The 15,546-nt window shown below is 43.1% G+C and overlaps 1 protein-coding gene and 1 pseudogene across 4 annotated transcripts in view; both read right to left on the reverse strand.

Moving 5' to 3' along the window:
• NOSTRIN (nitric oxide synthase trafficking) overlaps nucleotides 1-15,546 on the reverse strand; it is a 57,308-nt gene that overhangs the window by 24,993 nt on the left and 16,769 nt on the right. For 2 of the 3 annotated variants that reach the window (XM_080799325.1, XM_080799327.1), the window contains 5 exons: nucleotides 9,629-9,712; nucleotides 6,647-6,709; nucleotides 6,330-6,411; nucleotides 3,722-3,784; nucleotides 34-132 (listed from right to left, as the gene is read on the reverse strand). In XM_080799325.1, coding sequence (XP_080655451.1) covers nucleotides 34-132; nucleotides 3,722-3,784; nucleotides 6,330-6,411; nucleotides 6,647-6,709; nucleotides 9,629-9,712 — 391 coding nt within the window. The remainder of the gene's footprint in view (nucleotides 1-33; nucleotides 133-3,721; nucleotides 3,785-6,329; nucleotides 6,412-6,646; nucleotides 6,710-9,628; nucleotides 9,713-15,546) is intronic. The other variant, XM_080799326.1, reaches the window with a different exon arrangement.
• On the reverse strand, nucleotides 10,690-11,883 carry LOC308339814 (large ribosomal subunit protein uL4-like; annotated as a pseudogene). Its single transcript has one exon. The product of its transcript is annotated as a large ribosomal subunit protein uL4-like (transcript).

The raw sequence follows: 15,546 nt of genomic DNA on the forward strand, positions 1-15,546 counted from the left end.
GCCACATGCACACAGCTCGTCATGATAGGTTACCTTCTGCTTCTCCTTCTTAGTCACAGTTTGCTTGGAGCTTTCTACAAGATGGGAAAGTGCCTCATGCTTCTTGGTACTAACCATTAATTTCTTCTTGGCCTAGAGTCAAAAACATACAAAAAGCAAAAAGGGATGAGAAACCGGTATCAAGAGAAAAACTCTTCTGTTCTGGAACAAGTCATGTTCAGGTGCCAGCTTAAACGACTGTGTAATTTTAGTTCTTCGTTTCTGCCCTCACCTCAAAATCTGCTTGGAATATCACAGAGGCTAACATTTTGCCCTGAAACCACTGTATATTTTTCATTATATTGAGTACACTCAAGAGGGTTATACATTTCTCCAAATCACAAAGGCCCCCAAGCCTCCAAAACATTGTTCTAGCTAGCATCATGAAGGGAATAGCTTTACCATAAAAACATCACAGCAGATATGGAAGACCACCTGCATCATTCTTTTAAATCAGCCTGGGCCACAACTGAGGTTGTTTTAAGATGCTCTCTTAAAACTTACAGCAAAAGGGCGATTTTGCATCTGATGCAAAGGCTTCAGAGGTGGGCATTTGCCTGGCATTTTGTGAAATGGCCTGTACTGGTGTGGGGGGGGAAGTGGGGGTGGGCTGGGAAGGTAGAAGCGCATTCAACATCCTCCTACTCTGTTGGTCCCTCAAACCTCAAAGTGGGTTATGATCGAGGTGATCATTTCCTATTCTACACAGTTCCAACCAAGAAGATGATGTTCCAGGGGCACCTGGGTGACTCAGTGGGTTAAAGCCTCTGCCTTCAACTCAGGTCATGAGCCCAGCATCCTGGGATTGAGCTCCACATCAGGCTCTCTGCTCGGCAGGGAACCTGCTTCCTGCCCCCCTCCCCCGCCCCACCTGCCTTTCTGCCTACTTGTGATCTCTGTCTGTCAAATAAATAAATAAATAAAATGTTGAAAAAAAAAAAAAAAAAAGAGGGGCGCCTGGGTGGCTCAGTGGGTTAAAGCCTCTGCCTTCAGCTCAGGTCATGATCCCAGGGTCCTGGGATCCAGGCCCACATCGGTCTCTCTGCTCAGCAGGGAGCCTGCTTCCTCCTCTCTCTCTGCCTGCCTCTCTGCCTACTTGTGATCTCTCTCTCTGTCAAATAAATATATAAAATCTTTAAAAAAAAAAAAAGAAAGAAAGAAAGAAAGAGAAGAAAAAGATGATGTTCCAGAGATAAAATGAGGAAACAGAAATTGGTCTGAGTTGGATCCAGCCTGTTCAGGAACTGGACTGATCGAAAGACTGTTTAACTTTGCACGTCAAGGTCACAAGGACGCAAAACCAGGTAATATAGCGAAAAGTTCAGTTCCCTCTCTCTTTAGGAATTGGAGGTAAAGTCTTCCAAATGTCTCTCAACCTCCGAAGCCTCTGCAAAAGGGAATTCAGGAAACAGGATGCTCAGTAACCCTCTTTCTCTGCCTCCAGTTAGTCCCATGCCCACGAAGAAAGGAGAGCATGAGGGAAGAGCTTTGGGTCCTTTAAGGCTTCCATTTCTGTCTCCCAAATAGACTGCACTTCATTACTGACATGCTTAAACACTTCACTTGTAACTGGAGAAAAAATCATTAGAGCTCAAGAATTTTATGTTCTCTAATTTCTCCGTCACTCTTCATAAAAAAATAAAATAGTTTCATTTAGAAAAATTACTTGGTGGAAACTGGGAAAGAATAAAAGATGCTTTTTTTTTTTCTTGAAAGCAATTATGGCTGCTGGGCATGGTTTCTCTCTTTTGGTTCGTTATATTGGAATTTCTGTGAAAGCTGAATATTTAGAGAATGGATTTTTTTTTAAAGATTTTATTTATTTATTTGGCAGACAGAGATCACAAGTAGGCAGAGCAGCAGGCAGAGAGAGAGAGGAGGAAGCAGGGTTCCCTGCTGAGCAGAGAGCCTGATGCGGGACTCGATCCCAGGACCCTGGGATCATGACCTGAGCTGAAGGCAGTGGCTTTAACCCACTGAGCCACTCAGGTGCCCCTAGAGAATGGATTTTTAAAAGCAAGTTCTGCTTGGGGTGCCTGGGTGGCTCAGTCAGTAAAGCACCTGACTCTTGATCTCAGCTCAGGTCTTGATCTCAGGGTTGTGAGTTCAAGCCCCACATGGGGCTCCACACTGGGTGTGGAACCAACTTAAAAAATAAACAAATAAAAATAAAAAACCAAATTCTGTTTAAGAAATCTCAGAAAACCAAGAGCAAAACTAAAACCAAATTACTGGACACTGATTAAACATTTATTATAAAAGTGATTCTCATGAGCATTCTTTTACCAGTACTACTAGTGGGTATAGAAATTCATTTATCTCAAACATTTCTTTTTTTAAAGATTTTATTTATTTATTTGACAGGGAGAAAGACAGTGAGAGAGGGAACACAAGCAGGGAGAGTGGGAAAGGGAAAAGCAGGCTTCCCACTGAGCAGGGACCCCAATATGGGGCTCGATCCCAGGACCCTGGGATCACGATCTGAGCCTAAGGCAGATGTTGAATGAATGAGCCACCCAGGCACCCCTCAAACATTTCCTGTTAATTTCTTTGGTCTTATGGAATCCTTGATTTCAGCAGGAGCTTCATAGGCAACAGTGAGGACTGAGTTGGGCTCCCTATTTTTGAGGGATCTCTCTGGTTATTTGCCGCTAGCAGCTGTCTACCGGGGAAAGTTCTCTTTGGGTACGGATACTCTGAAGATGAAAAGGGAGTTCAGCTTTTGCACCACAAGTTCTCTCAAAGTGGATCCCTGGGTTTTCTTAACAGATTTCCTCTCCACTGGTTTCTAGTTCTTTCAACTTGAATTCCTCCTAAACTGGATTGTTCTAGAATTATCTTCTCTACATATATATGGGTTCCATCTGTTATTCTCTCTGCGTAATAACTTGCATTGATGTGCTCTAAATTCTCACACCAGATCATAATTCTTCTCCCTAGAATTCATTTACTGTTTCCTGCACATATGTTATCTAGCCAACTACATTTTAAATTACTTACAAATAGGAATCATGCCCTAGTAGAGTGTGGAATACAGGAAGTGGACCATACACATCTGTGGAATCAATATATGCATTCCCCCCTACATATGGCTACTCACCCCTCACAGTACTCCTCCCACTAGTGAGACAGAGATCATGAATGCCCTTCCACAAATGATATATCCAAAACTCAGAGAGTATTTGTCACTTGCCTTAAGCTACAGATTATACAGAGAGGCAGTCAGTGTAGTGGAATGGGTAAGAGCCATGACTCTGGAACCCAACAATGTAATAATTCTCAGTTCAACAGTTAACCAGCTTTACGAAGATTATTTACCTCCCTGTGTCTCAGTTTCCCCACCCAGCTGTCAAACAGGACATACCACATTGGTTTGGTTTTTGGCGGGGGGCGGGGGGGGTGCGTGTGTGTGTTGCAATGATTGAATATAGAAATATATGGCATTTCGCACACAATAAGTGTTATGTTAGCTATAACTAATAAACATATTTTGAGCCTTGCTCTTCTATTGATTTAGTTGAAAGGTATATCTATAGAATAATTCAGGTGAGGAAACATTTTTCTCTTCGGTTAACACCTAGAAATACTAACATTAAAACACAGGATCACATTCATGCAAAAGCAGAAAGGTTCAGTCCTAAAAACTGAGTTTACATTAAATGACATTCATTTGTATACTTGCCTTGATTTGTTGATTCCAGTTGCCAATGACAAGATTTGCTGCCTTTTCAACTTCATTATCAAGCTGCGAACAGAAAAAAAGAAAAATGATTTTTTTTTCAGTCTTTCTGTTGAGTCATGGTGCTGGCTTATGAATTCTAGCATATTCAGTATCACAATCCATTGGAATTTCAGAATCCTACAGTGGACATGTATCCTGAGAAGAGCAGCTGAACTATCTTTTCCCCATGTCAAAACCTCTTGACAGGATTTAGCTTGAATGCATTTGGTAAAATAACTATTTCTGCATATAAACTATGTAACTACACAAAAACTTGTAAAAACACCAGTGCGTGTGATCTGCATGGAGGGGGTCTTGGATAGTTTGGTGTCCCTTTCTGTCCCAGCACATCTTCAGCTCAGCATCATTCCACGTGGCCCAAACTTGAGCACGTTGACAATCCCTAACAGTCCTGGTAGTGCTAATTTTACCAAGTGTCTCACTGCCCCTGAAATGAACACTGTTCAATTTCAAAGAGATTGAATTCTTAATCATAATTAACTTTTCTTCTGCCCTTGAACAGCCAAAGGGACGGTAACAGTAATGATCCAAATGCATGTAGACAACAACCCAAGGAGAGCAGACTTAACTAAGGGGAAGACTTTTTTTTCTTGGACCATAGATGTTTCTTCCCAAGCCCACAGATCAGCCATGACTCAATCGCACTGAGATCTAGCAATGCTGTTCTTTTATTTAGTCCAGCTGATTAAATTTGGAATACAATTTATTGTAACAAATACAATGAAAATAATTTCATGCATGATGTCACTTTTGACTATGTGAAATATGGAACAAGTTCACTTTAAAAATAATTTTCATCCCCCCCCCCTTTTTTTAAAGTAGGCTCCACACCCAGTGTGGGGCTTGAACTCATGACCATGAGATCAGGAGTCACATGCTCTACCAACTAAGCTAGCCAGGCACCCTGAAGAAAAGAATTCTCATCTTTTATCTTCTGTGACTGAGTGGGTTGGGGTGGTAGGGGTGCAGTGGGGAGGGGCAATGCTGAATAAAGGCTGTGAAATCGGACCAGGGATCATGCTGTTAATTATCCAAAGCACTAAGATAATGATCGAGTCACTGTGCCTCATTTATGGTAAGTACTAAAGAAATGCTAGTGATTATCGTATTATTATGGAGTATGAAAATATTTTGTAATTAATGAAATGTAGGCTGGTATTTGGTTTTTATTAAGTTGGTTTGCAAAGGTGGAAGATTGTATTTCTTAGTAATCATTACTGTGTAAATTTCCCCCATTACCCCAGCCCTCAGTAGAACATCCATTGTGGTAAAAACACACATATGTCCACACAAACAACAATTCCATTTCCTGACTCAGTTTAATGAATTTGAATAAAAATGTTTTGTATCATTTCTCTTCCATCAGGTTTTTATAGATCCCCCATCTTACTAACTTACTACCTTTAGGACCTCCTTTATCTGACTGTGGTCATTTGAACCCACCCCTAGCCACCACCCCTTCCCTTCACAAGGGCCACGGATGACTGTCTCTGAACTTCTAACTTGCACCTGGCCTTGAACCAATTCTAAGGCCAGGTGACCATGACCTCACCCCTATCAGAGTTGAGCAGCGTTTATTAAACACCCCTTTATGTCGCCTGAAAATAGATTTTAAAGTGCTTAATGACTGTATGATACACAAAGAAAAAGAAGCACCGATAAAATTGTTCTGGAAGGAAAAGAATACAGGAAGACCAGAGAATATGCTAGACAAGAGGACCAGGTGCTCCTGAAAGAATATCGTTTTTTTTTTTTCCTTTTTCCAATTTTAAGACTATTTGAGGACTATATCTATTATTGCCTTTACCCAATCCCAAACTGTTAAGCACACACAAAAAAATCTTTTTAAGAACTGTGCTTATAATTCTTCTGTTTACAGAAGGAATATCTAGTCATGGAAAAACAATCAAAATACAAAAAGTATGAGATAAAAATAACCTCAAACACCACTATCTAGAAATAATTCTTATTAACATTCTCGGGAGGTTCCTTCAGATGTTTTTTCTTTTTTCTTTTTTTTTTTTTTTTAAGATTTTATTTATTTATTTGTCAGAGAGAGCGCACAAGCAGGCAGAGACAGAAAGAGAAGCAAGCTCCCCGCCGGACAAGGAGCCCTATGTGGGACTCGATCCCAGGACCCTGGGATCATGACCTGAGCTGAAGGCAGCAGCTTAACCGACTGAGCCACCCAGGTGTCCCCAGATGTTTTTTCTATTCACATATACATATTTTACTTTACAAAATTGAGATCATTTTTATTTCACATTATATAGTGAAAAAATTTCCATGTCATTAATTTCTTCTATAATAAGATCTTAATGGTTGCATAATATTCCATTGCTTGACTTTGTCATGATTTATTTTTGGATGACGAAGAGGTTTCTAGTTTTTCACTATGACAAACAATGCTTTAGCAAACACCTTTTACATAAATCTTGAGCTCTTGTTTCTTTTAATGACAAATTCCTGAAAGCTAGCATCACTTTCGATCACCTTTCATTCCTTGGGTCAAAGACAGAAATCCTGCTTTAAGAGAGATTTGACTCACTGATTTTCTCTTCTTTTCATGTACACTCAGGACTTGATGAGTTGGTTTTATTGCTTCCAACTCAATTGCTTTGCCAAGTTTTCTAGAAATAGAACATAAAAGACACACAAGCATAGTATTAGGATTTATATCTACTTTCCAAATTGTTTTCTGGGGAAATAAAATGGTGTGTTCCAGCCTGCCTATTCAGGGCAAGTTTGAAGCAGGGTATTCATGGCATGCCCACTTTAAGTATTTATGCTTCCCCCTGGGGTTCGGTAAGTGGTGGAGAGGGGAGTGGGGGGAGGAAGTGGGGGGTAGAGGGGGACACCACTCACTGATGCAGGTCTGCCGCCGATTTCATGCCCTCTGAGACCCAGGTCCAGGCACTGACAAGACAGCTGGGGGCAAAACAGGAGGGCACAAGAGTGGGAGTCATGTTCCCGGTAAAGTCTGAGCAATGCAGTGTCATGTCTGATTCACTACATACAACAACTGCTCTCATTTCCCTAATCTTATTTCAGTGTGTCCATGGGATTTAATTCTGCCAATTTATTGATTTGCACTGTAATCATTACATAGACACCCTTTTCTCCGTCATTTTCCATTTCAATTTTCATCTTCCATTTCACGTCTGTAGAAAATCAGGGACATAAAGTAGCCAAGGGTGAGCAGGCATTTAGAACAGGCGGGAGATTGTGGGCTGGGTAGGGGGAGAGAGGCCTCAAGACCACCTTTTCAAGCTCCTCATTTCACCGGTGAGTGCACCGAGCTAGTCTCAGAAAAGTTAAGCGGCGTCCCAAGAGCCCTGGGACGTCCCCGCGTGCTGCTCTTGGGTTTGGGGTCCAGCTACTGTTCCCTGCTGGTTTTTAAGACCACAGCTCAGATATTTTGTCGTCTTATAAGCAGTGTCTCCCTTTAACAAAAGGAGAGCACTGTCCTCCCCCTTAACGCACACAGTGGGGATTAAGAAGTATGATGCTATTTTCTCCACAGGAGGGGCAAAGCTCACCACAGCCCATATCACTGGCCTTCAGAAGCCAGAAGGATAAGCTCAATTGCATCCATAAACCTCAGGGACAGAAGTGTGCGTAGACTCTGATGGAGGGGTGGGGACAGATCTGTGGCCCTGCTGAAATCAGGATGGTGCGAGGTTTTGCCTCCAAGTGACTTAGGTTGCACCCTATAGTCAGAAAATTACATAGCTAGACCAGAGGATGCCAGATTTTCTGCATATCCAAAGCCAGGCATAAAGCCAGAGATAAGAGACTACTTAGTATAGACCTCCAGTTATAGAAAATTGCAAAAAAGCCCAAAATGAATCTTTATCAATAATAAGTAGATCAGTGGCCGCTTAGGTGGGCAAAGGACGGCAAACAGGCATGAAGAATCTTTTGATGTGATGAAAATGTCTATGTTTTGATTTTAGTGGGGTTACATCTATAATATACACCTATATACACTATATACATATATAGTATACGCCTATCAGAATCAACCAAACCATATACTTAAGGAGGGCACTTTTTGTTCCATGTAAATTAAACTTCCATAGAGTTGATTTTTTTTTTTCCAGATTTTACTTATTTAGTTGACAAAAAGAGACACAGCGAGAGAGGGAACACAAGCAGGGGGAGTGGAAGAGGGAGAAGCAGGCTTCCCACCAAGTGGGGAGCCCCATGTGGGGCTGGATCCCAGGACCCTGGGATCATGACCCAAGCCGAAGGCAGATGCTTAACTGACTGAGTCACCCAGGTGTCCCAGAGTTAATTTTTTAAACAGGAGCCCAGACATCCTTTGGAAAAGAGAATCTGACATTTGCTCCTCAGAGGAGCTGAGCAGCAGAGCCACAAGCCTAGAACTTTGGCCTCAGAGGGGTCTGTTTCCTGTGTGACCTTAGAAAGATCACATGAGTTCTCTGACCCTCAGGTAATTGGTCTCTTAAAATAGAAATAATTCAGGTTACCTACACAACACAGATTTGGGTTATAGGTAATAGTCTGGTTAATGTTTATTATTAAATATCATTGTGCTAATCTTGGTTAACTGAACATTCTGGACATGCCAACTCTCTGGGAGCATCCATGCCAGACGCTGGGATTGCAACACATAAGACCCACACTGCCACACCCTTACCCCTTTCATTCCTTAGGGGGTAGTTAGAATCAAAGTCATAATGAACTCCATGCCAGGTATTAAACACACTTCTTGTATTGTCTCATTTAATCCTCACAGCAATTATATGAGATAGGTTCTATTTCCATTTTAAATACACACTGAGAGGTAAAATAAATTGCCCTGATTTGCCCACCTGATAAAGGGTAGAGGTAGAATTTAAATCCGGGCAGTGTCAATAAAGTCTATACTCAACCATTTGGCCATACTGGCTGCCTCACAGTCTACTAAAATACTATCCTAAAAGTCAAGCTCTAAGTCAAACAGTCACAAAGCCATTATTTGCTGTTACAGAGGATGCTTTCTAAGAAGTAAGAATGTGAGCTCCAGAAGGCTTCTTTCTGTCCCTCTCTCTTTCACCGTCAAAGAGGTCTTTGCAGTGGCCCTGCCAGCTAGGGGTGACATCTGCAAGCATTTTGTCAAGAATCTTGGTAACCAATTATCATTAATGGACCATTTTTATAATCTCTTTTAGAATATCCAGTATCTTTCCTCTCTCCCCCAAAATAAAAAATCAACTTTATTCCAAAATGTATTAAGGAAATGTGAATCACTAGTTTTTCAGGACCCAACGAACTAATCTCCATAGACAAGATCCCCCGTCCAGACTTGCACACCCATGCACCAGGCAACTCATATCACTACTCCATCTAACTTATGGAGGAAATCAAGGCACAGGGAGGCCAGGTTACTTGTTGGGGGTCATGGAGTTGAGATAAAGCGGGATTCACACTCCTTGACTCCAAGGCCTTCCAACTTAACGGCACTCCTTCCAAAGTAACATATCATCACTGAGGCTTCTTATGAATATGGGCTTAGGAATCATAAGGACACCGGATTAGCCCAGTTCTGACACTTATTATCTGTGTCATTGGGGCAAGTTTCTTAAAACTCTCCAAGCCTCAAGACCTGGTCTGTAACAGGGACAATAATAAGACTTGCTAAGTGTTGTTGAGAGGCTTAAAGGGGAGTATCTGTAAAAGTACTTAACACCATGCCTGGCACACAGTAAGTGCCCAAGAAATCATAAGCCAGGCTGAATGCTGCACCACCCGCCACATTTCTAAGAGGAAGCTGGCCTCGAACATATGTCACTTATTATAACTCTTATGAATGATTTTACCTTACCTGTTTCATATACTTACTTTTTTTTCGTGCTCTGTAATGCTTTGCTTAACTTGATTGCCAGTTTCTGAAGGCCTTTGGCATAGTTAATCTCCAAGTTTGCCCTGTTAGCAAAAGGATAGTTGGTAGATTGGATGTTCTGACCGGATATCACACACACACACACATGCACACGCACGTGTGAAGGAGGGCTCAGGCTGACAATGCAATGTCTACACAAGGAAGAGATGATGTGTTTACTCTAAGGCTCCCCTTCTGTCCTTAGGTGAAATCCTTAAGGATCTCCAAGAAGAGCCCACAAAGGGGGAGTTTTTCATTTAAACTTCTTGCATACCAGTGTTATGGATTGAATTGTATGCCCTTCCCATCCTGCCAAGATGTTAAAACCCTAACCCCCAGATCCCATGAATGTGGCCTTATTTGGAAATAGGGACTTTTCAGATAACCAGACTAAGATGAGGTCATCGGAATGGGCCCAGATCCAATATGGCCACATCCTTATAAGAAGAGGAAATTTGGACATAGAGAGAGACACATGCACAGGGAGAATGCCATGTGGAAGTGAAGACGAGAGACTGGGGTGATGCATCTACAAGCCAAGGAGTCCCAAAGATGGGCAGCAAACCACCAGAGGCGAGAGAGCAGCATGGACCAGATTCCTCCTCACGCACTTAGAAGGAACCAACCCAGATGACACCTGATCTCAGACGTCTGGCCTCCAGAACTATGAGACGCTACATACCCAGTCTGTGGTACCTTGTTATGTCAGCCCTAGCAAACCAATTCATGGAGTAAGGAACAGAAGACTTTCCTGCTTGCTCTGGGACATTAGCACCATCAGATTAGCTCTAGATTATAATAGTTGGCGATAAAGTGATAAATTATGATGAAGTTAGCCCAGAAGTAGCTTTCTTTGTTTCGTTTTGTTTTGTTTCCCACTGCCCTTGATCAGGTATTTATTCAAAATTAGCTGTCCAAAATGGCTCAACATCTACGGAAGAAATACAAGTAGGTTTACGCGGCGAGCTTCCTGTCTTCATGGAGGGTTTTCTTTTCTGTGGGCTTCTCAGCGCTTGCTTTGTCACTGCAATCTTTGCAAGCTTTTCCCCAACAAAGGCTTCTTCTGCTCCTTAACGCCAACAGCCTCCTTTCCTTTCCTCTCCTCCCTACCACAGGCTGCTTGCCCGGGACCCCCTTCTCTTCTGACTTGGCGTCTAGCACCGCTGCCACCTTACCCATCCAGAGTTTGTGACGCCTGGCCTGGCGAGAATGGTGTTCGGGCACATGGTCTTTGCATAGGGGTTTAGCGTCAACAGAATTCTCAGGTTCTTCAGCAGATTCTTCTTCAGGACTCTTTGATGCATCTTCTTCCATGGTGCTTGGAGGGCTTTTGGATCTCTGGGCTTTTCAAGGTTCTGCTAAGGTGTGTATCAAGCATCTTGGCCATGGGAAGGTGATAGTTACTCTTGAGGGAGGCAGCCTTATGCCGGGTGTCATCCAGATCATCCAGCTCAAGGAAATCGCTTTCAGTACAAATGTGGAAACGTCCTACATGCCCACCAGAAGTAAGTTCCAAAATGTTCAGTTTGCTTACTTTAAGTAGAGTAATTCCAGGGATGTTTCCGAAGGTTGTGGTGACACTGTTGTCCTCATTATAGATGACGGGAGGTCCCCCACATTGGATATGATGATGGTTTCTCATTTTGCCATTTCCAGCTCTCATTTGTTGAGATACACAGATTTTTTTTTTTTTTATAGCATTCCAGGCCTTAAGTTTCTAAAGAAGCAAAAGGTCTCCTTGGTCTTTTTGTAGTCTTAGACTTTATTTTCAGCTGCCAAAGGGAGTTTAGGAACTTCCTCAAGATGGTGACCTTTAGCTATGGGCAATTCTGGTAAGACCAAGGTACCCACGCAGAGGAGATGGCATATTCCCTCCAGGTTTGTTCACTCTGCGGTACCCAGGGCTCCAGGCTTTAGGCGGTGCAAACAGGAGGACCCCGCAACACGTATTTCCAAAAGCACCATGGCTGCAATGGTGAGTCCCACTGCCTCCAACTCTGGGCATCCAAGCCACAGCTCTGCCAGTGCCCCAAGACTCAGTCCTTGTTAGATGACCAACTCATTCACTAACAGCGTAGGGCATCTGTCGTTTTGGCGCAAGTTGGCGTGTATCTGGGGGAATGGGAGACTTGACCACAGCAGGCAAACTGACATTTTTGCCAGATGACTTCCCCTTTTCAGAATACACTGATGCCACTGGATGAGCACACATCATGGCAGGGAGAGGAGAGCAAGAGGAGACCTGCTCCCCTCAACCCAGCGACTCCTACACAAGAAGCAAGAAGGAGCTTCCTAATGGAAAAGTACAGAAGTGGACAAAACCAGATTTAGAAAATGGATTTCTGTTACTTTATGTGCAGGACAAGACTCACTAGGGAATCTGGGCATGTCTCCAAAAGCAAACTCCTTGGTTCTTTTGAATAGATTGAATCACTGTTATCTTAAACTGATTTTACCGTGTCCTACTTATAGGCCCATCTATAGATAAAATAACAACATACTCTTATTCATCTTCTCATTTTCACTGAAGATAATAAAAGTGTAGGAAATTAAGTTCGATCTGTATTGTTTTCCTTCTTAATTTGGACCAGAACGGGCTTGTTTATTTTGTTGTTGTTGAATAGATTTTAGCCTTTGAATTCTATTTTTATTATAACACATCTTTAGGATTATTTATGACCTCACTTCATTTGAAAAACAATCCCAGAACTCCCTAGTCACTAAACTTAATACCTGTATGTTTTTCAGAGCAGTGAATTTGGACTCAGTGTTATGGACAAAACAGAGAACGATAGCTCTGTTTTATGAAATGGAATCCAGAGGTTATTGGCCTATGCTAAATTTCTATTCAGCTTTCCCTCTTAGTATAGCTGTGTTCTAAGTTATTTTTGCCACTTTTTGCAGGAAAGAAGGCCACTGTAGGATGCATGTTAAGACCTAGGTGCAGAAAACAACATTTGGAATCAGAACTTGCCCAAGAATAAGGAATGGCAGTGGCAAATATTTTAAAATAATGAAGCTGATAAATAAATATCTCATTGCATTAAAAAATATATTTCTGCACTCTAGGAATATGTTCCAGTTGATGGAGAGAGAGAATGCCGGTCAGCAGCAAGTTGGGAGTGACCATCACCTTGATGAACCTAGATGCTCTAGGAGCCCAAACCCCAACTTCTGGAATGACCTTAGGCACTGCTAAAAGGGAGTAATCAGACCTACCTCAAGAGGTGTTCTGGTGATTAAAATGTACAAATGACCCAAGCCTAAGAAGGGCTGGACAGCGAGATGGATTGCTGGATTGACCTGCATAATCTGACACCTGGCTCCTCTCTGATATCCCCTCCCACTAGTCATCCCATGCTCCTGCTTAGTGACCAAATGCAATCCTGCCTCAGGGCTTTTGCACATGCTGTGGCTGGATAGTTCTTCTGCTACATAACCACATGGCATCTCCTTCATGTAAACCCCAACAGGTCTTGTACAAACAGCACTACCTCAGAAGCTACCCCCCTACAGCTGTATCTATGTCCTAGAATGTAGCACTATCTTATCACGTGTTTACTGTGTATTTTTAGGAACAAGTATATGAACACACCTAGAATGTAAGCTCCACAAGGGCCAGAATTTGCTTTGTTCGCTGCTATAGCTCTAGACCTAGAACAGTGCCAGGCACGTAATAGGCACTCAGTACATGTCTTGAATGAATAAATCACTGAATGGACTTCCCATCAGATCTTGGTTAGAATTTTTAACTGGTGTCTGCTATCTTTGTTCTTGTTTCTCACCCTCGAAAAGCTTAAACTCTTTAGATGCATTCCTGTCCTGATACATTGCTCAGCCCGAACGTCAGAGTACACTGCTTTCTAGCCCTTATGGCAGCTAGACACAAACCCTGTCCTAGTCTATCGCTAACTGGAGGGCTTTTGAGGACTTTCTTTTCCAGCATTCCACTCTGACTTGGAAGCAGCACAGAGAGCATGAAATCCAGTGAAGCATGTGTACTGCTCAGCTCAGTGCTGGGCACCAAACAAATTCTTACTAAATCACAATTTTTCTAATCTGATTATTATGTACCCAAGGATCTCTAAACATTCAGAACACCCCCCAAAATATACAGAGATGGGAGGTACAGGGGAAAAAATCCACAGTTTGCTTATCCATCGGCTCCAGAACAATTCGGAATGGCTTCTAACAGGAGAGGCACAGGCTTTTCCTCAGAATTCGGTTTCACTTTCAGAATGTTCTGGTAGGCTGTACAAGGAGTCCCAGAGGCCAAGCAGAAATAAAGAGGACAATTGCCAGAAGGAAGTGCTGCTTTCCTTTAAACTGTTGACTTAATCAGATTCACCTGGGGAAAAAAGTTGGGCTCTGGTGTCCAGAAAGGAGGAGGGTCCTGCTGGCTTTGAGGCAATCACTCATTTCTGTGTTGAGCCCGGTCACCTTTGCTCCACAGCCCCAGTACTTCTGCGGGCCTTCTCTTGAGTGCCGTAGGAAACCAGCCTACAGAGTTTCAATTAATTAATTGATTTCTAAGATACTTGTATGTAAAGAGAAACGCTGCATGTGCAAAGGCGTTGCCATCCTTTGTGACATGTGGCTGACGCTCGACCTGTGCTCTGTCTGCACATGAAAGATGACATCCAGGACGTCTGGGTGGCTCAGTCGGTTAAGCCGCTGTCTTCGTCTCAGGTCATGATTCCAGGGTCCTGTGATCGAGTCCCACATTGGGCTCCTTGCTTGGCAGGGAGCCTGCTTCTCTCTCCGCCTCTGCCTGCCACTCTGCCTGCTTGTGTGCTTGCACGCGCACGCTCTCTCTCTCTCTCTGACAAATAAATAAATAAATAAATATATATTTTTTTTAATTAAAAAAAAAAAAAAGAAAGATGACATCCAACATTCCCTGGGCACTTGCAACATGCCAGGCACCATTCTGAGTGTTTTAGGTGTATTTCCTCATTTAATCCGTGGTAACTCCCATCAGGTAGGCACACGTACTCTACCCATTTCACAGAGGGGAACACCAATGCACAGTCTAGTCTGTTAACTTGTCTGAGGTCACACAGGAAGAAGGGACAGAGCTGGGACACAAACCGGGCAGTCTGGCTCGAGAAAGCACCTGCTCGGTTACTCCAGTTCCCAGCTTCTGAAACGGTGGGGAAGAGGGCTGGAGATGGAGAATTGCGGAGGAAGGCAAAGGTAAGTACTTTTGAAAAAAACTGACACCACCTCTCACTTCACCTTTGCCGTCAGTGTTCTGAATCACCGTGGCTCCTGGCAGCTTAGCAGCCAGAGAGAGGATTCCCAGCAGCCTCAGCACAGACAAATGAGCTTGGCCTAGCCTCTTCTGAAAGCGGCAGTGTGGTCCTAAGTTATGTTCCCAGATGTGAAGGAGGCAGTTCCCTGCCTTAGGCGGGTCCTAAGTTATGTTCCTAGATCTGGGGAGTGGGAGGGAGGGAGCTATGCTATCAGCTGTCCCCAGCGTAGCTCTCTGACACCAGGCAGAGGTGGACGGGGCCTCTCAGAACAGCACTTCACGGTGTCCCTTCCTCTCCACCTGCAGCAGGATGGTGACCCTATAACATTTTAGATCCGGCATTTAAATTTATCAAGCAAAGCAGGTTGCAAACATCTGCTCTTGCATTTTAAACCCTAATGACCATTTCAGACTCCTCAGCAGCGCACCCTGCCAGTCAGAAGGAAATTCAATGCCAATGGGGTCAAGAGGATGGGTGTGGGTACATGGGGAGTGTAACACTCAGAGCTCTCTTTCTGGTGACCTTGCCTACTAAAGGAAAGGTTCCTCGCCTCTGGCAGCGCATGGCCTATAACTTAACAGGGGTTAATGGGTAAATTCCTCCCCAGAGAAAATTGCTCTAAG

This window comes from Martes martes, assembly GCF_963455335.1.
Source record: "Martes martes genome assembly, chromosome: 3".
Taxonomy (NCBI): Eukaryota; Metazoa; Chordata; class Mammalia; order Carnivora; family Mustelidae; genus Martes; species Martes martes.